Source organism: Salvelinus alpinus, chromosome 17 (genome assembly GCF_045679555.1).
Source record: "Salvelinus alpinus chromosome 17, SLU_Salpinus.1, whole genome shotgun sequence".
In the NCBI taxonomy this organism is placed as follows: domain Eukaryota; kingdom Metazoa; phylum Chordata; class Actinopteri; order Salmoniformes; family Salmonidae; genus Salvelinus; species Salvelinus alpinus.
This window is the reverse complement of record NC_092102.1, coordinates 25864808-25881096: the sequence shown is the minus strand read 5'-3', so window position 1 is coordinate 25881096 and position 16289 is coordinate 25864808. Positions and strand designations below refer to the sequence as shown.

General features: G+C 40.7%; 1 protein-coding gene across 1 annotated transcript in view; it reads right to left on the bottom strand.

The window, feature by feature from the left end:
- Positions 1-16289, bottom strand: part of nphp4 (nephronophthisis 4) — a 214315-nt gene that overhangs the window by 11618 nt on the left and 186408 nt on the right. Inside the window, exons 26-28 of the mRNA XM_071348201.1 lie at positions 15863-16034; positions 15218-15397; positions 13536-13679 (exon numbers count right to left, since the gene is read on the bottom strand). Of these exons, the coding sequence (XP_071204302.1) occupies positions 13536-13679; positions 15218-15397; positions 15863-16034 (496 nt within the window). The remainder of the gene's footprint in view (positions 1-13535; positions 13680-15217; positions 15398-15862; positions 16035-16289) is intronic.

Sequence of the window (16289 nt, the reverse complement as noted above, 5' to 3'; positions counted from 1 at the left end):
ATATACAGTATCTATGGAGTCATATTGCACATCCTAAGGCTTCCACTAGATGTCAACAGTCTTTAGAACCTTGTTTGATACTTCTACTGTAAAGGAGGGGGGAATGAGAGCTGATCGAGTCAGGGGTCTGGCAGAGTGCCACGAGCTCACTCAGGCCCCCCGTGAGAGTTAGCTGCGTTCCATTGCATTTCTACAGACAAAGGAATTCTTCAGTTGAAACATTATTGAAGATTATGTTAAAAACATCCGACAGATTGATTCTATACATCGTTTGACATGTTTCTACGAACTGTAATGGAATTTTTTGACTTTTCGTCTGGCCTGCGCGTCATTAATTTGGATTTTGGAACTAAACGCGCGGGAAAAAAGGAGGTATTTGGACATAAATGATGGACGTTATCGAACAAAACAAACATTTATTGTGGAACTGGGATTCCTGGGAGTGCATTCTGATGAAGATCATCAAAGGTAAGTGAATATTTATAATGCTATTTCTGACTTCTGTTGACTCCACAACATGGCGGGTACCTGTATGGCTTGTTTTTGTGTCTGAGCGCCGTACTCAGATTATTGCATGGTGTGCTTTTTCCATAAAGTTTTTTTAAAATCTGACACAGTGGTTGCATTAAGGAGAAGTTTATCTAAAGTTCCATGTAAAACACTTGTATCTTTTATCAATGTTTATTATGAGTATTTCTGTAAATTGATGTGGCTCTCTGCAAAATCACCGGATGTTTTGGAGGCAAAACATTACTGAACATAACGCGCCAATGTAAACTAAGATTTTTGGATATAAATATGAACTTTATCAAACAAAACATACACGTATTGTGTAACATGAAGTCCTATGAGTGTCATCTGATGAAAATCATCAAAGGTTAGTGATTCATTTTATCTATATTTCAGCTTTTTGTGACTCCTCTCTTTGGCTGGAAAAATGGCTGTGTTTTTCTGTGACTAGGTACTGACCTAACATAATCAGATGGTGTGCTTTTGTCGTAAAGCCTTTTTGAAATCAGACACTGCGGTGGGATTAACAACAAGTTTATCTTTAAAATGGTGTAAAATACTTGTATGTTTGAGGAATTTTGTTGTTTGAATTTGGCGCCCTGCACTTTCACTAGCTGTTGTCAAGTCAATCCCGTTAACGGGATCTCAGCCGTAAGAAGTTGAAGAACAAAATACCTTTTTCAAACATCTTTTCCATAAATACAGGTATTTTATCCACCAGCACATTTCAGTTCAGCCATAATATTTGTTGTAATATTTGTTCTCTTTTCAGGGTTATGAAATTGAAATTGTAGCCAGATATGCAATGCTTGTTTGAAAAAGAGAGATACCTTGAAAAAAGTATCATTGTCAATTAATCAAAAATGAGACATGGCAATCTGCACAAAGGCAAAAAGGCAATTTTTTAACATGAGCATTTCTTAGTAATCTACTTGAGAAGCAATTAGGGTTCAAGTAAAACTTTTGAATAAGTGAAGCTTTTAGTTTAGCTTTTAAGGTTTAGTGCTTTTATATTTAATAATCTCAACCCACCCAATTCATATTCATTATATAGATAGGCACGTTTTATTTTGTCTGGTTTAGCATCCCAGATGAAGTGAAATATTTTTTGCTCATATGATTTGAAAAACGAATCATCAGGAGTAGGCAGCGCCATAAGTAAGTGAGTAAACGGAGATATGACTAAGGAGTTAATCAGGGCAATTCTCCATAAATAGACAGGTATTTACCTCTCCAGGGTTGCAGGATCTTGTCTATTTTTACAAGTTTTCTATTGTAACTCATTGCGGAGAGCTTATTGTGAGCGGACCAAGTAATTTGGCGTCACTCTAAAGCAGAAAGGTGGAATAAACGAGTCAGGAGTAGGTTTTCTTGATTGAACACAGTTCTCTATTGAGGGAATTTTGTCAATACAAACACTCCAACATAATCAATGAAAATCTCCCAAGGAAAAACATAAATCTTCTTCTCCAGATGAAACAGGAACACAATACAGTTAACCACCTAACTGAATTTAACCTTGCGCAATACCCTAGATGCAGTTGCACCCCTAAAAACTAAAAACATTTGTCATAAGAAACTAGCTCCCTGGTATACAGAAAATACCAGAGCTCTGAAGTAAGCTTCCAGAAAATTGGAACGGAAATGGCGCCACACCAAACTGGAAGTCTTCCGACTAGCTTGGAAAGACAGTACTGTGCAGTATCGAAGAGCCCTCACTGCTGCTCGATCATCCTATTTTTCCAACAAAATTGAGGAAAATAAGAACAATCCGAAATTTCTTTTTGATACTGTCGCAAAGCTAACTAAAAAGCAGCATTCCCCAAGTGAGGATGGATTTCACTTCAGCAGTAATAAATTCATGAACTTCTTTGAGGAAAAGATCATGATCATTAGAAAGCAAATTACGGACTCTTCTTTAAATCTGCGTATTCTTCCAAAGCTCAGCTGTCCTAAGTCTGCACAACTCTGCCAGGACCTAGGATCAAGAGAGACACTTAAGTGTTTTAGTACTATATCTCTTGACACAATGATGAAAATAATCATGGCCTCTAAACCTTCAAGCTGCATACTGGACCCTATTCCAACTAAACTACTGAAAGAGCTGCTTCCTGTGCTCGGCCCTCCAATGTTGAACATAATAAACGGCTCTCTATCCACCGGATGTGTACCAAACTCACTAAAAGTGGCAGTAATAAAGCCTCTCTTGAAAAAGCCAAACCTTGACCCAGAAAATATAAAAAACTATCGGCCTATATCGAATCTACCATTCCTCTCAACAAAAAAAATGAAAAAGCTGTTGCACAGCAACTCACTGCCTTCCTGAAGACAAACAATGTATACGAAATGCTTCAGTCTGGTTTTAGACCCCATCATAGCACTGAGACTGCACTTGTGAAGGTGGTAAATTACCTTTTAATGGCGTCAGACCGAGGCTCTGCATCTGTCCTCGTGCTCCTAGACCTTAGTGCTGCCTTTGATACCATCGATCACCACATTCTTCTGGAGAGATTGGAAACCCAAATTGGTCTACACGGACAAGTTCTGGCCTGGTTTAGATCTTATCTGTCGGAAAGATATCAGTTTGTCTCTGTGAATGGTTTGTCCTCTGACAAATCAACTGTACATTTCGGTGTTCCTCAAGGTTCCGTTTTGGGACCACTATTGTTTTCACTATATATTTTACCTCTTGGGCATGTCATTCGAAAACATAATGTTAACTTTCACTGCTATGCGGATGACACACAGCTGTACATTTCAATGAAACATGGTGAAGCCCCAAAATTGCCCTCGCTAGAAGCCTGTGTTTCAGACATAAGGAAGTGGATGGCTGCAAACGTTCTAAATTTAAACTTGGACAAAACAGAGATGCTTGTTCTAGGTCCCAAGAAACAAAGAGATCTTCTGTTGAATCTGACAATTAATCTTGATGGTTGTAAAGTCGTCTCAAATAAAAGGACCTCGGCGTTACTCTGGACCCTGATCTCTCTTTTGACGAACATATCAAGACTGTTTCAAGGACAGCTTTTTTCCATCTATGTAACATTGCAAAAATCAGAAACTTTCTCTCCAAAAATGATGCAGAAAAATGAATCCATGCTTTTGTTACTTCTAGGTTAGACTACTGCAATGCTCTACTTTCCGGCTACCCGGATAAAGCACTAAATAAACTTCAGTTAGTGCTAAATACGGCTGCTAGAATCCTGACTAGAACCAAAAGATTTGATCATATTACTCCAGTGCTAGCCTCCCTACACTGGCTTCCTGTTAAGGCAAGGGCTGATTTCAAGGTTTTACTGCTAACCTACAAAGCATTACATGGGCTTGCTCCTACCTATCTTTCCGATTTGGTCCTGCCGTACATACCTACACGTACGCTACGGTCACAAGACGCAGGCCTCCTAATTGTCCCTAGAATTTCTAAGCAAACAGTTGGAGGCAGGGCTTTCTCCTATAGAGCTCCATTTTTATGGAATGGTCTGCCTACCCATGTGAGAGACGCAGACTCGGTCTCAACCTTTAAGTCTTTAATGAAGACTCATCTCTTCAGTGGGTCATATGATTGAGTGTAGTCTGGCCCAGGAGTGTGAAGGTGAACGGAAAGGCTCTGGAGCAACGAACCGCCCTTGCTGTCTCTGCCTGGCCTGTTCCCCTCTCTCCACTGGGATTCTCTGCCTCTAACCCTATTACAGGGGCTGAGTCACTGGCTTACTGGTGCTCTTCCATGCCGTCCCTAGGAGGGGTGCGTCACTTGAGTGGGTTGAGTCACTGACGTGATTTTCCTGTCTGGGTTGGTGCCCCCCCTTGGGTTGTGCCGTGGCGGAGATCTTTGTGGGCTATACTCGGCCTTGTCTCAGGATGGTAAGTTGGTGGTTGAAGATATCCCTCTAGTGGTGTGGGGGCTGTGCTTTGGCAAAGTGGGTGGGGTTATATCCTTCCTGTTTGGCCCTGTCCGGGGGTATCATCGGATGGGGCCACAGTGTCTCCTGACCCCTCCTGTCTCAGCCTCCAGTATTTATGCTGCAGTAGTTTATGTGTCGGGGGGCTAGGGTCAGTTTGTTATATCTGGAGTACTTCTCCTGTCTTATCCGGTGTCCTGTGTGAATTTAAGTATGCTCTCTCTAATTCTCTCTTTCTTTCTCTCTCTCGGAGGACCTGAGCCACAGGACCATGCCTCGGGAATACCTGGCATGATGACTCCTTGCTGTCCCCAGTCCACCTGGCCGTGCTGCTGCTCCAGTTTCAACTGTTCTGCCTGCGGCTATGGAACCCTGACCTGTTCACCGGACGTGCTACCTGTCCCAGACCTGTTGTTTTCAACTCTTTAGAGACCGCAGGAGCGATAGAGATACTCTTAATGATCGGCTATGAAAAGCCAACTGACATTTACTCCTGAGGTGCTGACTTGCTGCACCCTCGACAACTACTGTGATTATTATTATTTGACCATGCTGGTCATTTATGAACATTTGAACATCGTGGCCATGTTCTGTTATAATCTCCACCCGGCACAGCCAGAAGAGGACTGGCCACCCCTCATAGCCTGGTTCCTCTCTAGGTTTCTTCCTAGGTTTTGGCCTTTCTAGGGAGTTTTTCCTAGCCACCGTGCTTTTACACCTGCATTGCTTGCTGTTTGGGGTTTTAGGCTGGGTTTCTGTACAGCACTTTGAGATATCAGCTGATGTAAGAAGGGCTATATAAATAAATTTGATTTGATTTGAATACGATTATCTTTAAACTACAACAAAAGTCACGGGTTTGTCACCGTCTTAATGGTTCTACATGGATAGCTCCCATCTCTTGATGGCCATCCTCCAGAGATAGTTTTCCCCCCTCTTATCTGCTGGTTTCCCCTTTCTTATAGGGGAAAGAGAATATGTGCCTCTGGTTACCTCGTCTCACATGCCTTGTTGGGCTACTATCCGTGAGCCCAGCCTGCCCTCTGGTGGTCCTTCCACATTATTTATATATTTTATGATATGAATACCAAGTATGTCTACTTCACCATCAGCCCATTGTATAGGTAAACTGCAGGGTAATGTAAAAGTTGTATTTTTTAAAGATCCAATAGGTAATATTGTACACATCATAATTAGGTTTTAGTCCAGAGAAGTTATCTAGATCTTCAATGAGACATTGCAGGGATTTAGTTTGCATACTTAATATAAAACTTGAGTCATCGGCATACATGGACAACTTTGATTTTAAACCTTGGATTTCTAATCCTCTAATGTTGTTATTGGATCTGATTTCAATAGCTAGCATTTCAATGGCCATAACGAATAGATATGGTGACAGCAGACACCCTTGTTTAACTCCTCTTGACAATTCAAAACTCTGAGAAGTAGCCGTTATTTACTATATTACACCTGGGGTTGCTATACATTATTTTTACCCTTTTTATTAGAGAATCACAGAAATTGAAAAAATCCAGACATTTATAAATAAAATCCAGTCTTACTTTATCAAATGCCTTTTCAAAATCCGCTTTAAATACCAGGCCTGGCTTCTTAGATGTTTCATGATCTTCTATTATTTCTAATAGTTGTCGTATATTTTCTCCAATGTATCGTCCATGTAAAAAAAACCTGTCTGATCAGGATGAACAATACCTGGTAAAACCCTTTTAATTCTGAGTGCTATGCATTTCGCTAGTATTTTTGCATCACAACATTGAAGTGTAAGGGGCCTCCAGTTTTTTAGATAGAATGGGTCTTTATATTTGCCATCTGGGTCTTGTTTTAATAATAGAGATATCAGACCTTCCTACTGAGTACCTGACAGACTACCATTTCTATAGGAGTAGTTAAAACAAATCTAACAACGGAGCTTTTAGTATATCAAAAAAGGCTTGACATGCCTCTACTGGTACACCATCAACCCCTGGGGTTTTTCCAGACAAAGGATTTAATAGCCTCAAAAAGTTATTCCTCTGTAATTTGGCCTTTGCACTGATCTTTCTGTAAATTTGTTAATTTTCCATTTTTTATATTATTTGGAAAGAATTCCTTACCGTAATCTTCATTCAGTGGGAGAGGATGAGACGGAAAAGAACATCTGCCTAAAATATTTAGCTTCCTCTTTTAAAATATAATTTGGAGAATCATAGATGACTGTCTTCAGTAACGAGTTTCTGCAAATTATTTTTGTTAGCGTTCCTGTATTGGAGATTTAGGAAGGATTTTGTGCATTTTTCTCGATATTCCATCCAGTTTGCTTTATTTTTGTAATAGATTACATTAGATCCTCAAGTTCTTTTTGTTTTTCCTCTAACTTATTTTGCATCTCTGTAGTATTGTTTTTATTGCTATCTACCTGTACTATTAGTTCATGGATTTCCCTTATTAGTCTTTTCTCTTCAGCCAGAAACAGCTTTTTTATTATTGATGAATATTGAATTGAATGACCTCTGAAGGTACATTTAAAGGTATCCCAAACAATAAGGGGATTTGCTGAACCTATATTATACTGGAAAAATGTAGTTATAAATTATTTTGTCTTAGTTAAAAATAAGTTGTCCTTCAGTAAACTTTGATTAAATTTCCAATATCTCCGTCCACGTAGAAAAACTATAATAGTTATTTGAATGCAAATTAGATGATGATCCGATCGCATTCTGACTCCTATTAAAACTTTTTAAACCTTTGATGCAAGAGAGAAAGAGACAAGAAAGTGGTCAAGACGACTAGCTTGATTAAGTCTCCTCCACGTATATCTCACTAGGTTGGGGTTTTTTAGTCTCCAAATATCCACTATTTCTAATGTCCATAATATTTGTGATTTCCTTAAGGGCACGGTGATGATAGTTTGTAGAGTTGAGGTACTTAACACTGTGTTATAGTCTCCTACCATAATGATTTGATAATTTGTTGCCTGTAAGTTCAATAAATTGGTATAAATGTTTTCGTAGAAGTATGGATCATCCTGATTTGGACCATATAGATTAATGAGCCAAATCTCTTTTTTGTCCACTTTCATATTCAAAAGGATCCACCTTCCTTGCGAATCATTCCTGACTATTTGCACATTCAGATCGAAATTGTTGTTAATTAATATCATCACACCTTTTGAGTTACTTAGTCCATGACAGAAACTGATTTCACCACCCCATTCCTTTTTCCACGCAACTCCATCTAAGGATGTTGTGAGTGTCCTGTAAACTGTATATGTTATATTCCTTTTCTTTTAGCCACGTAAAGACTGATATTTTTCTATAATCTGCTAAACCGTTACAATTATAACTGGCTATACTTATTTCACCCCTTACCATAACTAGATACTATTCTCAGTCTAAATTGACCATAATTAGTGTTTGTAAAGTTACTGCCATCAGAGGTATTATGAAGGTCAAAATTAGAGCTTTCAAATGTCTGATATTTATAATTCAAGAAATAGGTTCTTGCAATATTTGTTTTATTCCCTTGCCTGTTTGCCTGTGAGCCAATGCCACAGATGTTAGAAAATTGAGACAAGATATTATGTGTGTATCTTGTTGATGTGTATGATATTGGATGTGATTTAGTGAGATTGTGTACGATGTCTGTATAAGAGTAAAACTATTATGTGTGCTGTCCAAATAAATAATAACTCTGTCAATTTGCATGGTTGAGTGTCAATGTGTGTAACATGTAGTGCGTATAGCCATGATATTCATGATGATAATTGTAATCCATATCGTATCACCGTCATAGTTGCATCATAATTACCTTTAACATCATTGAAAAACACATCCCAGCATTTCCATAGCAATTGACGTTTCACATGATCATGAAAGAGACCTTGCATTACTCTAGAGACGGCTTCACTACAGTACAAATGTATTCCGTACAATATGTTATTATTCCCCAATGCCCCTATTCTGATATCTTCCCTTTTCTTGTTGTAAACATGTATAAACTTGAAGACAAATACATTAAAAAGATAGACAAACAAGACATAAAATGTAATTACTGAACCCGACCCTGGACATATCTCTTCTTTTATACTGTGTCTTCAGAAAGTATTCACACCCCTTAACTATTTCCAAATGTTGTTGTCTTACAGCCTGAATCAAAAATTTATTAAATTGAGACTTTGTGTTACTGGCCTACACACAATACCAAATAATGTCAAAGTAAAATTGTAAAGCTGAAATGTCTTGTCAAGTATTCAACCCCTTTGTTATGGCAAGCCTAAATAAGTTCAGGATTAAAAATGTGCTTAACAAGTCACATAATAAGTTGCATGGACTCAGTATGCAATAATAGTGTTTAACATTGTTTTTCCAATGACTACCTAATTTCTGTACCCCACACATACAGATAATTGTAAGGCCCCTCAGTCGAGCAGTGAATTTTAAACATAGTCTCAGTCTCAACCACAGAAACCAGGGAGGTTTTCCAATGCCTCACATAGAAGGGCAGCTAAAAAAAGCCAGACATTGAAGCTACTTCGAGCATGGTGAAGTTATTAATTAAACGTTGGATGGTGTATGAAAACACCCAGTCAATACAAGATACAGGCGTCCTTCCTAACTAGTTTCCAGAGAGGAAGTAAACCGATCAGGGATTTCACCATGAGGTCAATAGTTACTTTAAAACCGTTATAGTTTAATGGCTGTGATAGGAGAACACTGAGGATGGATCAACAACATTGTAGTTACTCCACAATACTAACCTAAATGACAGTGAAAAGAAAGAAGCCTGTACATGATAAAAAATATTCCAAAACATGCATCCTGTTTCCAATAAGGCACTAAAGTAAAACTGCAAGAAATGTGGGAAACAAATTATCTTTTTGTCCTGAATACAAAGCATTATGTTTGGGGCAAATCCAACACAACTCATCACAGAGTACAACTCTTTATATTTGCAAGCGTGGTGGTGGCTGCATCATGTTATGGGTATGCTTGTCATCGGCAAAGACTAGGACGTTTCTGTATTTCATTTTCAACATATTTGCAAAAATTTCAAAAAGCATGTTTTCACTTTGTCATTATGGGTTATGGTGTGTAGATGGGTGAAGTTATTATTTTTTAATCCCTTTTGAATTCAGGCTGTAACACAACAAAATGTCCAATAAGTCAAGGGGTATGAATACTTTCTGAATGCACTGCCACCCTAATATTCTTAATGACATTTAAAAGAAGCATGTGTGATGCGTTTTTCGAACATTGCTTTTTAGGTGTATTTCACCAGAGTACTATAGTACATTGTTTATAATCCTCTGGCTATATTTACGCCACTTGACTGTGATTACAACACATAACGTCTATTAGGGATGTGTGGCGATACGACAACAATAGATTTGTGTAAAACCTCAAATCAACAAAACAGTTTGTCACTATAATTGGCTCATTAGAGGAAAGTCAACCAGAATTAGAGTCATTTTGTAAAAAAGGGAAATTGTTTTCTACAACACCTGGTGTTCCCACCATAAATTGTAAGCTCGTGAAACTACATGCTCTTTGTATTGTTGTTTTCTTTCTCCAAATTAACTACAGCCAGTGTGTTGTGTTATGCTTTGATTATTAGCGGATTTCATATGGTTATCGTTTGTTTGCGGCTCGCCACTCTGTTCATAAGGTCTTATTTGAACATTTGAATAAAAACTCATTTCCAATGGCTGCATTCCACGTAATGGCCAGCTAATATATGGTTAAATGTGTGAGATTTATCTGGTAATTTCTGGAAAACTATAATATCGATCCTTGCTCTGCTTTTTTTGCTTCCCAAATGTTTTTATTATGGCAGGGTAGTTATTTTGTGGCGTAGGGAAAATTACTCTATTTAAAGTTTTTAAGATATAAACCCCATAAATTGTTTAGAGAGCATTGAGCCTGAAGCTATGTTGACTAAATGGAAAACACAGTTGGTTATTTTTCTTGCCTCTCTCTCTCCCGCTGTCTCTCTCTATTTGGTTAAGCATCATCTGCATGCAAGTGGTAGAAACATAAACAGATTTTTTAAGGAGTTAATTTTCCATTTACACCGCTGCTTTCACCGCTGTCTTGCAAATGACAGCGAACGAAAGCCAATGATGTTGAGACGACTTGTTTATGTCGAGATGTTTATGACCTGTTTATGAAGTCAATGAATCTCCTATGAGACACTGGGGCTAATGACGGAACATGGGAAAAAATCCAGCTATAATGGACGTGTTCTATTATTCATATTACGTAAACGTTATCGCAGGTGCAGCGAAATGCTTGTGTTTCTCGCTCCAACAGTACAGTAATACCTAGCAATAACAAAATAAAAATAACAATACACATAATCCAGAAAAATAAAGAAATGAAGAAATATCAGGACGAGTAACATCAGAGACCAGAATATAAATATATAAAATATATAGATATATACTGAACAAAAATATAAATGCAACATGTAAAGGTCCCATGTTTGATGAGAAGAAATAAAACATCCCAGAAATGTTTAATACGCAGACAAAACGTATTTCTCTACAATTTTGTGCATGAATTTCTTTACATCCCAGTTAGTGAGCATTTCTCGTTTGCCAAGATAATCCATCCACCTGACAGGTATCGAATATCAAAAAGCTGATTGAACAGCATGATCATTACACAGGTGCACCTTGTGCTGGGGACAATAAAAGGCCACTAAAATGTGCAGTTGTCATACAACACAATGCCACAGATGTCTCATGCTGACTGCAGGAATGTCCACCAGCGCTGTTGCCAGAGAATTGAATGTTCATTTCTCTACCATTAGCTGCCCCAATGCCATTTTAGAGAATTTGGCAACCGGCCTCACAACCGCAGACCAGGTGTAACCACATCAGCCCAGGACCTCTACATCTTTCTTCTTCACCTGCGGGATCGACAGACCAGCCACCCGGACAGCTGCTGAAACTGAGGAGTATTTCTGTCTGTAATAAAGCCCTTTGTGGGGTAAAACTCATTCTGATTGGCTGAGCTTGGCTACCCAGTGGGTGGACCTTTGTCCTCCAGGGCCCACCCATGGCTGCGACCCTGCCCAGTCATGTGAAATCCATAGATTAGGGCCTAATGAATTTATTTTATTTGACCGATTTCCTTATATGAACTGTAACTAAGTAAAATCATTGAAATTGTTACATGTTGTGTTTATATTTTTGTTCAGTATACATATCATGTACACTGAGTAAACACAACATTAAGAACACCTGCTCTTTCCATGACATAGACTGACCAGGTGAAAACTAGGATCCCTTATTGATGTCACTTGTTAAATCCACTCCAATCAGTGTAGGGGAAAAAACAGGTTACATTTTTTTTGACAATTTAGACATGGATTGTGTATGTATGCCATTCAGAGGGTGAATGGGCAAGATAAAATATTTAAGTGCCTTTGATTGGGGTATGGTAGTACTGTAGGTGCCAGGCACATCGGTTTGAGTGTGTCAAGAACTGCAACGCTGCTGGATTTTTTATGCTCAACAGTTTCTCGTGTGTATCAAGAATGTTCCACCACCCCAAGGACAATCAGCCAACTTGACAAGTGTGGGAAGCATTGGAGTCACATGGGACAGCCTCTCAGTGGAACGCTTTCAACACCTTGTAGAGTCCATGCCCCAACGAATTGAGGCTATTCTGATAAAAAGAGGTCCAACTCAATATTAGGAAGGTGTTCCTAATGTTTTGTAGACTCAGTGCATATAAATATAATAGTCTGTTTCATATGTAAATATTATTCAAGTGACTCTGTACATAGGGCAGCAGTCTCTAAGGTGCAGGTTAGAGTACTGGGTGGTAGCTGGCTAGAATGGTGACTGTTTAACAGTCTGATAACATGGAGGAAAGAGCTGTGTCACTCTCTCGATCCCGGTTTTGATGCACCTGTACTGCCTTCTAGATGGTAGTGGGGCGAACAGGCCGTGGCTCTGACGGCTGAGGTCCTTGATGAACTTCTTGGCCTTCCTGAACTTCTTGGCCTTCCTGTGACACCGGTTGCTGTAGATGTCCTGGAGGGCAGGCAGTGTTCCCCAGTGATGCGTTGGGCTGACCGCACCACCCTCTGGAGAGCCCTGCGGTTCCGGACGGTGCAATTGTGTACCAGGCGGGGATACAGCCCGACAGGAGGCGCCTTAATGGTCCATCTGACCAAGTTCATGAGGGTCTTAGGGGCCAAGACAAATGTCTTCAGCATCCTGAGGTTGAAGAAGCGCTGTTGCACCTTCTTCACTACATTGTTTGTGTGAAGAAGGCTGTTGGTAATCAGGCCTAGCACTGTTGTGTTGTCAGCAAACTTGATGATTGAGTTGGAGATGTGCGTGGCCACGCAGTCATTGGTGAACAGGGAGTACAGGAGGGGGCTGAGTACGCACCCTTCAGTGGCCCCCGTGTTGAGGATCAGAGTGGCGGAGGTGTTGTTGCCTACCTTCACCACACGTCAGGAAGTCCAGGACCAAGTTGCACAGGGAGGGGTTCAGACCCAGGGCCCTGAGCTTAGTGATGAGCTTGGAGGGTGAGCTGTAGTTGATGAACAGCATTCTTACATACTGTACATATTTCTCTTTTCCAGGTGGGATAGGGCAGTGTGAAGAACAATGGGGATGGCGTCATCCGTGGATCTGTTGGGGCGAATTGTAGCACTTCATAATGACAGAAGTGAGTGCTAAGAGGCGATAATCATTTAGTTCAGTTACCTTCGCTTTCTTGGGTACAGGAACAATAGTGGACATCTTGAAGAAAGTGGGGACAACAGATTGGGATATGGAGAGATGAAATATGTCCGTAAACACAAACTAACGACTTGTTAGTGTCACTGGTCTGTCCCAGAGCCAATAACTACAGAGGCAGAAGTCTTTCCAGTGTCAGTAATGAATACGGTCCAGGTACAATACTACACCCAATTACCTCCAGGCATGTTTGAAAATAGAAAAGGATGGTCTCCCCCCCTCCCTTCTCCCTCCCTCTTCCTCACATTCTCTCTCGCTCTCTTTTCCTCTCTCTCCCTGTTGCTCTCCCTCCCTCCGTTCCTCATTAAATGTCAGTTTGAACAGAGACATGACAAGAGGGCAGTGTTGTGCTTTGTAGTGGTGCTCACCTCAAAACGGTCCTCTTTAAACTGGAGCAGGTCAGGGTGGTCTGACCGTAGCAGGAGGACACGGCTGGTGGGGTAGGGGTTGGTGTAAGTGATCTTCCGGGTGCTCCCCCGACCCCCTCCCACAGGTGCACACATTTCAAAAGCCTGCCAGAAGAGAGATATACAACACATGTCTAGGATCAGTTAAGCCTCCTCAGAATTGTATCCTTAACCATTAGGGGGGAATAAAAAAAAGACCTTAGATCACATCTGTGGGAGAAACTAAATGATAGAAACACACAACACTCCTAGTAGAAACAGGCCCTGAGAAACAGGTCTAGGATCAGTTTAGTTTTGATCAGATCCTAAACTCAACCATTAGGGGAAAAAAAGAAAGAAAAAAAGAAAGACTTTAGATCTGTCTGTAAAGAAGAAAAAAAATGAAACGAGACAAATCCAAATGGTGCAATAGAATTAATATCAGTGTAGAATGCAACAGAAAGACACATGACATTCGAAGCAAATAGCTGGTATGGATGAAACAGAGTCTTATTCATTAGGCACCAAACTGAACAAAATGGACTGAAACAGGGATGGACTACTACCTGAACATAACCAATAAGATACGCTTGTTTTCCTTTTCCGTTGCTAAACATTTTTCTACGAGTGCACTAATGAATATGAAACCTTATCTGGTCATCTTTCGCCCCTGAGAGAGAAAGGCAACGGGGCACACTATCAGATTGTGAATCTAAAATCACTTAGGTGATTATATCAATGTTTAGAAGAAGGTGCTCAGATTGACAATACAGAGAGATAAAACACTGTTAGAACCATTGAGGATTAAAGTCACATAACATTATGTGCATATAAATTCGTACAATCTCACAGACGCACCAAAAACATATGATACTGTTATTGTGAGCTCCACAAAGATCTCACAAAAACAGTCTCTTCATTCATAATTTAGCAGAGGATCATAACAGTGGAGAGAAACCAAATAATGTTATTTTGGGTGTGTTTCTTGTCATCGTGACATCATAAGGGGAATAAAGTTCCACTGCATTGCACACGTCTTTGTGAGACTGCACTGCGCCATTCAATCGTTCAGACAGTTTCACTACCCATCTAGGAGATACTGTATGCTAAGGTTATTACAGCCAAACTATAGGAGACACCTTTAAAGAGCATGGCACTAATTCCAAATGGCACCGTATTCCCTATATAGTGCACTACTTTCGGCCAGGGGTGCACTACTTTTGGCCAGGACCCATAGTCATCTGGTTAAAAGTAGTGCACTATGTAGTAGAATATAGGGTTGCCATTTGGGACGCAGACCATGTCTTTAGCCAGCCATCTCCGTTGCCAGGAATCCCTCTCGCTCCCTCTATCTCGCTCTCCTTTAACAGCAGGTGTCCTCTATTGAGCATTTTTTGGGGACACATTATCCTGCTTTGAGCCGCAGTGCAAGCGTCTGAGTGAGTGAGTGTGTGTAATAGGTCCATATGTCTGTGTGTGCGAGTGTGAATAAGTGTCTATGTGAGACAGAATGAAAGACTGCGTATGGGAGAAAGAGCCAAAGACAAAGAGAGCAAGAGAGAGAGAGAAAAAGACATAGAGATGGATAGATACTGAGAGAGAGTGAGAGACAGGCAGAGAGAGAGAGAGGCAGAGAAAGACAGAGCTTCAGTGGGTGGTTTCACCTTGGAGAGGATGGGCAGGCGACAGGTGAGGCTGAGGAGCCAGCAGGCCACCAGCGTGTGTTGCTCCACGTCCACCATGGTGAGGTAGCAGAAGCGGCTGCCCGCCCGCAACGGACACACACACAACTGCAGGTCCTGTACCACACCCGGGAGGAGGACAAACACCTCCGCTGGGTCCACCTGGGAGAGGGGAGGAGGGAGGGAGAGGGAAGGAGGGAAAAGGGGGGAAGAGAGATGAGATGGGGAGAGAGAGGAACATTGCTCCCATTTCAACCCGCTCAAAACACAGAACCTGCTCGATAGGTTCAACAGCCTTTGTAGGACTCTCTCTCTCATGTAACAATACATACTACAGTCAGATTACCTGCTAAGAGCAACAAAATAATCAATTGAAATATAGTCTTTGAAATATAGACTAGACCCAGCCTCTAAATTAGTTATTCATTAAATATTTATCTTTGGTGAAAACATATAAAACATGCATTTTGTTCTCTACAGTGAGCATGACTGTATTCCATTCTGACAACAACCCATAGGGCTCTAGTCAAAAGTAGGGCACTATGTAGTGAATAGGGTGAAATTTTGGACGCACAGTCTAACTTTATCAACCAGGGTGGCAGAGAGACACCGGACAGCCAGTTGTACCTTGAGCTCCTGTGGGTGCGAGGTGTAACACTGGACCTTCCGGGTGGCTTGGGTGCCCCGTATCACCAGTGATTGACAGGTCCGCTGGCCAGTCACACAGCTGATATCCACCCGTTGCAGGAAGTGCACATATACTTGCCAGACTTGGGCGGGCACCGCCAGCCACTTATCACTATGGAGACATCAGACGAGAAAACAATTAGGTCTCAGAGCGAATCAACTCATAATGAGAGGAGGAGGGGCGGAACTAATGATGAGGTGATTTATCTCTGTGGCGATAAGAAACATCAACATTTTAGTCATTTTTGAGCACCTCGTCTGATAGCGGGGGCTACATCCCAAATGGCACCCTATTCCCTATAAAGTGCACAACTTTTAACCAGAGCTCTATGGGCCTTGGTCGAAAGTAGTGCACTATATAAGGAAC